This window comes from Cinclus cinclus, chromosome 8 (assembly GCF_963662255.1).
Source record: "Cinclus cinclus chromosome 8, bCinCin1.1, whole genome shotgun sequence".
NCBI classification, from domain to species: domain Eukaryota; kingdom Metazoa; phylum Chordata; class Aves; order Passeriformes; family Cinclidae; genus Cinclus; species Cinclus cinclus.
In genome coordinates this window covers 21,684,927-21,692,363 of record NC_085053.1, presented here as the reverse complement: position 1 = coordinate 21,692,363, position 7,437 = coordinate 21,684,927, and the positions used below count along the sequence as shown (strand labels likewise).

Sequence of the window (7,437 nt, the reverse complement as noted above, 5' to 3'; positions counted from 1 at the left end):
CTCCTCTCCCCGCCGCGTCCGCTCGCGAGATCCGCGCTGCTATAAAGGGGGCGGCGCGGCGGAGCTGCCGCAGTCCGTGGAGTTGCTGCGGCTGCTGCGTGTGCAGGACCGGCACAAGGACCAGGACCGGGACCGCGCTCCGAGTGACTGTGAGGGGCCGCGGGGGTCGTTGGGGGCTTTGCACCGTGCTTAATTTTTATTTCGTTTTAATTTCGTTGTATTTTTATGTGGGTTTTTTGTTGTTGTTGTTGTTGCTAATTTGGGTGGGTTTTTTTGTTCTTTCCCCTCCCCCTCTGGGCAGATGCGCCCTTGAGCGAGGCGCGCAGGTCGAGCCCTTTCTCCCCGCTCCCGAAGGATCCCGCTGCTGCGGCTGCCTCCTGTACCCCCGTGTTCAGTTCCTCCTGGTGTTAGTTTGGGCGTTTTTTGGTGGGGAGAGGGGGCAGATAAGTCCTTCCAACGCTCCGGCCTTTATCAGCGCTGCGCGGGGAGGAGCCGTGGGCAGCGCCCGCGGGGGGGAGCGCGCTGAGCTCCTGCCGGGAACTGAGCGGCGCCTTCCCCCGATCCCGGCGGCATCTCGCTTCTGAGCCTTGGAAAAAACAAAACCCGGGCGCTGGATGCGGCTCGGTGCCATGCAGGGAGCGGGTTCCCCTGTCCCAGAACCGTGTAGCGGCGGCCTGAGCGGGGGAAAGAAAGGCTCGGTGGTCGGCTCGGAACCCCTCGAGCACCACGCGTGCCGCGGTCCGTGCGCGATGCCCGCGGTTCGGTATCGCGAGGGGACCGCGGCTGCGATGGCCTGACCGCATTTCCGTGACAGGCTGAAGGTGGCAGAGTGGGAGGATTATAGTGTGCTTAGAAACGGCCTCTCGCTTTTGTTCAAGGCACCCTAAAGGTATGAAATAACTCGTTCAAGAGAGTAGGCCTGGCTTATTATAATTGCAGTTTGAAGATAATTGAGGCCGTCTGTGGCTATGAGCAACAAAGATACTCTGGCCGGATTCGAGTGTATGTGATTTATGGTGCTCGTTCTACTTTCCTTCAGAATGAAAGGAAGTAACAATGATTCTGTGGTCTGCTCCTCTGCAGGTTAGGAAATGCTGTGGTTAAAAATCCGAGCAGAACACGCTCTGACCCCGCACGGAAAAGCAGAAGGGTTAGCAGGTCCCAGTGGATGCTCTGAGGAAAGCACGTGGTTCTCTTGCCGTGTGAAGCAACTGAGATCTCCTAAAATATTAAAAGATTTTAATTACCGGAGAAAGGGGCAATAACTTCTAGCTTAGAAAGGGGAAGTTATCAAAGAGCATACTGACCTTGAATATGTAGTGAAATGCTCCAGAGGATTGCTAATGGAACAAATATAGAAGGACTGGCATAGTACTGGGCAAAAGGATGACCTTGAGTCTGGATAACAGAAAATAATGTAATTCAGTGATAAAAATGTGGGGTCATGCGCTCCAGGCCGAGCAGCTCTTTGCTTAGAAGATAAAAGTCGCTAGTTGGAGGCATCTCAAATAAATACTGTGTAGGCTGTTTGCCTGTCCCTCTTGCAGAATTGCATTTTGATAATCACAGCTGTGTTTGTGGGTACGGAATTCTTGATATCTCCCTGCCAGGCTCCTTCACTGCATCCTACAAATGATCTCCAGTCCTGGCCACCACATTCTCTCCCAGTCTGCTGCAGTTAAAAACCCTTGGATGAACATGGTGATAAGGAGCTTTGTTGCACAGTTAGAAATGCTGAATGTGTAGGCACTTCTCAATATGAAAACTGAGAGGTGGATCATTACTGTCAGGGTGTGCAAGAGAAACTTTGAAAAGCTAAACCACTGCTAAAAAGGCTAGGTGTGGGTTCAAAGCTAAATGTTTGACCTGTGGGTTAGTTCTCCAGGAAAAAAGTGGCTAGCAAGGGGGAAGGAGCCAAGAAGTGAGGTGTTCTTAACCGTTTTTAGAACGGACTTGGTGCCTTGCAGGCACAACTTGGAACAATCCTTGGCTCTTGGCTTTCCTTAGCAACGTGAGACTTATGCTAACCTTTGAGGTGTTTTTTATCTGAGGCAGCCAGTGCTGCAGTGTGTAGAATAAAATAATTTTTAAGAATATTTGTGATCTGCAGAAATTAGGTTTATAGAGTTGCCTATTTGAAAGATTATGCTCTGGAAGTCTAAAGTGTTTTACTGAGTTCCCAGACTGAGCAAAAATACTGCACAGGGTGTATTACAGATGACAAACTTTTGGGGCAGACAGCCAGAAGTAGCATTCACTTGTCCTTGTGTACCCTTTTATTCTTTTTCAGTAGACTTAAAGGGGAAACAACCTGGCTGTACTGATTTAGACTTGGTGAAATTGTAATTAACATAGAATATGATTTCCATGTATACTACGAGTCTTTCTGGTTGCAAGTAAAAAAGGGTTGAATTGTTCAAAAGGTTAAAGTGCAGTTATGCAGAGCAATGTTCCCTGAGGATTAACAGAAGTTATTTTCTGTCAGAATGAACAGGAAGATCACGTTTGAGGTCTTAAATTCCCTTGTAAAATTAAACAAGGTTCTTACTGGAAGTTCTAAAAAACAGACTTTCTACTCCTTAACCATGTGGAATGGGATGGTTTTCTGAGTGCTACTAAAGCTCTAGGCTAGCCCTTTCCCAGACTCTGAGCTGTTACTGGTTGGATAACCATTACTGTATCTTTAGGAGGTCATGAGCCCTACGTTTTGAAGTGTTGGCAGTCTCTGTAGTGTCTTAATTACCCAGGTGTCAAAACTCATTTAATTAACTAACACTTAAGCCTTGTTGCAAGACCAAGAGCTGATAAACTTAGGTGTTTAATCTAGATTGATAAAATGCTTTGAATAAGTCCTTCCTTCCAGGTGCAAATGTGCTACCATCTAAACCGTATTGGTGTTAACTCCTGTCTAGGTTAAATCAAGATGTCTTCAGGAAAGGCTTTCATTGGCAAACCAGCCCCTGACTTTACTGCCACTGCTGTAATGCCAGATGGACAGTTCAAAGACATCAAACTCTCTGACTACAAAGGTAATTCCATGTGCTTCTCTAATGACACAGATAGTATGGCCATAGGAAGGACTGGAGGGTATCTGAAGATACATCTTGGTTTGTTTTTGAAATGATAGTGACCACTTGGCAGTGGACTGAAGTTAAGAACTTGTGCAGTGGTTGCTGGAATATGCTTAGAAGGCTGTCAGCAGCATGACTGAATGTCCTAGCCTGATAACTGTTACCAGTGAGCATAAAACTCCTCTAAAGTGCTACCTTGCATCAGGCTCATTGCCCTGTATCATATTGAGACTGGTGTAACTTTTTTGTGGAACAGCAACATCTTCTGTCTCGTCAATGGAAAGTAAATTCTTTCATCTAACCAACAAAGTCCTCTTCTCTAGAGGGCTGGCAATATGTTTTGCAAAAAATAGCTTCACTGAAAACAAAAAGGGAAAGCCTAAAGTTACCAAGTACTCATGTTGATGGCTTTAGAAATACATTTCTAGTGATGCTGCAGGCTGCATGAGGATGATGAGTAGGTGTAGACTACTCACCTACTCAGTTAAAGTGTCTCCTTGGCTAGTAGCCTTTCAGATCTCTCTTCAGCATTTCTCTGTTTGGGGTCAGCCATGGAGTCTTCTGGTTTAGCATACCCAGAGCTGCACTTAGGGCAAGCCTATGGGACTGGACCCAGGAGACAAGCATTCCCTGTTAAATTTGACAGTCTGGGTTTGAGGACTTCAGCTGGGTAGGGTTTTAAGGTTGTTGTTTAGGTTTGGGTTTGTTTTTTTCCTGTGTTTTGGTGGGGTTTGTTTGCTTTTTCTTAAAAATCTAACAGATTAACTGCTTGTCTGCTTTTCTAGGAAAATATGTTGTGTTCTTCTTCTACCCCCTGGACTTCACTTTTGTCTGCCCAACTGAAATCATTGCCTACAGTGACAGAGCTGATGAATTCAAGAAAATCAACTGTGAAGTAATTGGAGCTTCTGTTGACTCTCACTTCTGTCACCTTGCTTGGTAAGAATCAGCCTTTTAACCCAACAGACTATTCTGCCTGGCCTCAGTTCTTACAGGAATGGAGTCCTGAGTGTATTCAAAGGCACTTGGTAAGTATTGGTAATGCCAGGTGCTTCTGAACAGAACTGGGCATCAGTTCTTTTACTGCTGCATGGCAGATTGAGTATGATATTGCAGAAAGGATCAGCTTCTGTTGTACCTTGAGCCCTCATTCTGAACTGCTCATATTTTTAACAGGTAAACTTTTCTTCCTTTAGGATCAACACTCCTAAGAAACAGGGGGGTTTGGGCACTATGAAAATCCCCCTGATTTCTGACACAACACGTGCCATTGCCAAAGAGTATGGAGTGCTGAAGGAGGATGAAGGCATTGCATACAGGTAATGTGCCAGAGGTAAACAAGCTGATAAAGTTATGTTGCAATGCATGGACATGTCAGATGAACACAGAGCTTGTGTACACTTGAACACCTGCAGCCAGCTAAAGCTGTTGGCTGTTCTGGGTGTGAACTGCAGTCTGTCAGACACTCATGCTCTCTGGTTCTCTGGTGCTTAGGCTTCCTGTGCTTTTAAGTTAAATTCTGCTTCCCTTTGACTGCCTGGTGCTCAGTGCAGGAGTCTCATGCAGGTGAGCTGCGAACATCAGTAATGCAAGATCTTCACAGTCATGGAAGTGATTACAGGTGTTTAGTCTGGTGATCAAAGTGCAGATTAATTAAACCCCAAGTCTTTAGGCTGCTGTTCATAGAAGTTGTCAAGGGAGATGCACTTCTGCTAGCTCTTAACCTGATGTTGGAGGACTGGTGAGCTGTTGCTTGTTGTCTTTTTGAGAAGTGTGTAGTGAGGTGTTTTTAATATGAGAATGTCTCTCCTTGAATTTGTTTTTTCCTTGGGTTTCTCTCCCTTGTTTTTTTCCCTACTAGTATCTTCCTTAAATAGGAGACATTTCTCTGCTGTGTCAGTGCTTTGATTTGCCTCCTGTCCCTCCTAGTTCCTGTTGGGATTTCAGCTACTGCTGTTTCATGGCTATGCATACACCAAGGTGTTAGTCTCTAGGAAGAGGTCACAGTAAATGGCATAAATCATTCCATAATCAAATCATGAACTTGGGTTTTTGAAACTCACACCAGTCTAATCAGCCTTTCAAAAGCTGTGCTTAACTCCAGGGCTGTTTTTTATTTGCTTTTAGGGGTCTGTTCATAATTGATGAGAAGGGGATCTTGAGGCAGATTACAATTAATGATCTTCCTGTTGGCCGTTCTGTTGATGAAACCCTCAGACTTGTCCAGGCCTTCCAGTTTACAGATAAACATGGAGAAGGTAAGAGTGCTTTTCAATTTAATGTTTTCTCTGAAGAACAATATTAACTAGGCAGGTTAAATCAAGGGTTACTGCAAGGTACATCTGTGCACAGTAGGTAATTGTGACTGTTGAAATGCAGCTGGTTCTGTAAGTCTGCTTGTTGAGGGACACCATAGTGCTTTGTCCTATTCCAATTATTTGTCCATTGAATACTTGCTTATGTTGAGATTTTATTTAAATCAATTTTGTGATGGATGCCTTGTCCAGCACACGGAAATTGTCTCTTTCAATTAGACACAGAAAATACTTGAGACAAATTAAGAACATGTAGTAACTTAGCCTACAAGAATAAGCTTGGTTTAGATTCTGCTCTCAGATTTGGTAGGTTGAGACCATCGGTACTGATGTGCTTTATGCAGCCTGTTAGACAAACTACTTAAATTCCCAGAGAGTCTGCTGATCTTTCTGTCAATGTAAGTGAGGGTAAAATGGATGAGAGTCTCTGTCCCCATAGTTTGGGAGGAATAAGGTATTTGATACTGGCAGCTTTTCTGCAGGAGTGAAAGTAAAAAAAGGCACTGCAGATAAAAAGTTAGAACCAAGTTATAGAAACTCAAAATTGCTATGCAGGTATTAGTAGTCTTCAGTTGTCATTAACTAATGACATGTGTTGCTGCTGGTCATACTAAACATGCTTCAGAAGTGGTAAAACAGTGGCAGGTTTTATTAAAATAAGCTGCTCTCATGACTGTGGCATATAAACATGTCATGTGAAGATACATCCCAAACATTTGATGGAGTATCATGTGTCATGCAAATGAAGCCTTTTGGGGTTTGCTGTGCCTTTGAGTAGTCAAAACCTGGCAAAAGATTTTCCTTTGGAACTTCAGGACTGGAGTCACATCTAAATCAGGACAGACCAGAGTAAGATGTGTAGCAACACTCAGAGGCTGAGCATACGGTGGCTGGAATTGCCAGTCCTGAGTGGAGCAAGTGTCCGGCATTCCATGGCAGTAAAGAAGGAACACTGTTCCAAAAATGCTGCTCCAGGAGCTGCTGGAAGTTTGAGACCATGCAACCTGTGCATCATGGTGGCTTTTTGATAGCCATGTAGGGGAACCAGTGACAGTTGAACGCTTTTTCCCCTGCCCCATTCAACTGGAGAGCTGCACCAGGGTGGATTGAAGATAAGGGGAATACAGACTTGGCTGGATCCAAGGAGATAAATGTAGTGTGGTGTTAGGGCCTTTCTGACCTGGGCTGCTGGTGTTGGTGTTACCTTTGCTGTCAAACTTCCCAGAAGCTTTTAAGTGGGGCTAGGAGAGGTGCTTGTGTAAAGAACCTGCTGTTGCCTGGGCAGACAGCTGGTTGCTTGGATGTTACTGACCAGTAAACAAATAGAAACAAGCAAAACGGAGCATAATGTGACACTGAATGCACCGTCTGTGTGTTGCAAACATCTGTACGTGTTCTGAGTTGCTACTTTGCTTTAATGTTGTGTAAAACGTGTTCTGCAGGAGCAGCTGGTAAGACTTAAACATTCTTATCATTTCAGTGTGCCCAGCTGGCTGGAAGCCTGGGAGTGACACAATCAAGCCTGATGTTCAGAAAAGTAAAGAGTATTTCGCCAAGCAGAAATAAACATTCAGCCTGAGTGGAAGCTAGTATGCCTTACATAAAGAGCAAGTATCAGTTATTGAACTTAATGATTAAGTTGTTGCATCTGAGTCAAGGGATCATGTTATAGTTATAAACAGTAACTTTTTTACTTGAAGGAAAGTTTGTCCTATTGACAGTACCTTCATAGCAAATCCTAACGATCAGTATCTGTACATCAAGCCCTGTTGACCTTAGTGACAATGCCATGTCTGTGGTTAGCCATGTGTTACATAGAGCAGTGGTATCCTTTTGTAACTCTATTAAACTTGTGAAAAGAGCACACTGTCTACTGTTCTTACATGCAGTCATTAGGAGACCTGGGAGCAGTGCAGACTGCACTTCTGAAGGCTTTCTGTAGACATCTTGAGTCATAAAGGCCTTTTACTACAGGTCCATTGGAATGGAGGGGAAAAAAAAGACTTGGTTTTCATGTTGAAGTAATAAAGTACTCCTCACACTCTTCATGA

The 7,437-nt window shown here is 44.5% G+C and overlaps 1 protein-coding gene across 1 annotated transcript; it reads left to right on the top strand.

Moving 5' to 3' along the window:
• The first annotated feature begins 45 nt into the window (after positions 1 to 45).
• On the top strand, positions 46 to 7,250 carry PRDX1 (peroxiredoxin 1). Its single transcript, XM_062497757.1, has 6 exons — positions 46 to 149; positions 2,913 to 3,029; positions 3,857 to 4,010; positions 4,268 to 4,390; positions 5,199 to 5,329; positions 6,867 to 7,250. The coding sequence occupies exons 2-6, from the start codon at positions 2,924 to 2,926 to the stop codon at positions 6,950 to 6,952; spliced, it is 600 nt and encodes a 199-aa protein (XP_062353741.1). The 5' UTR covers positions 46 to 149; positions 2,913 to 2,923; the 3' UTR covers positions 6,953 to 7,250.
• Positions 7,251 to 7,437: the final 187 nt, after the last annotated feature.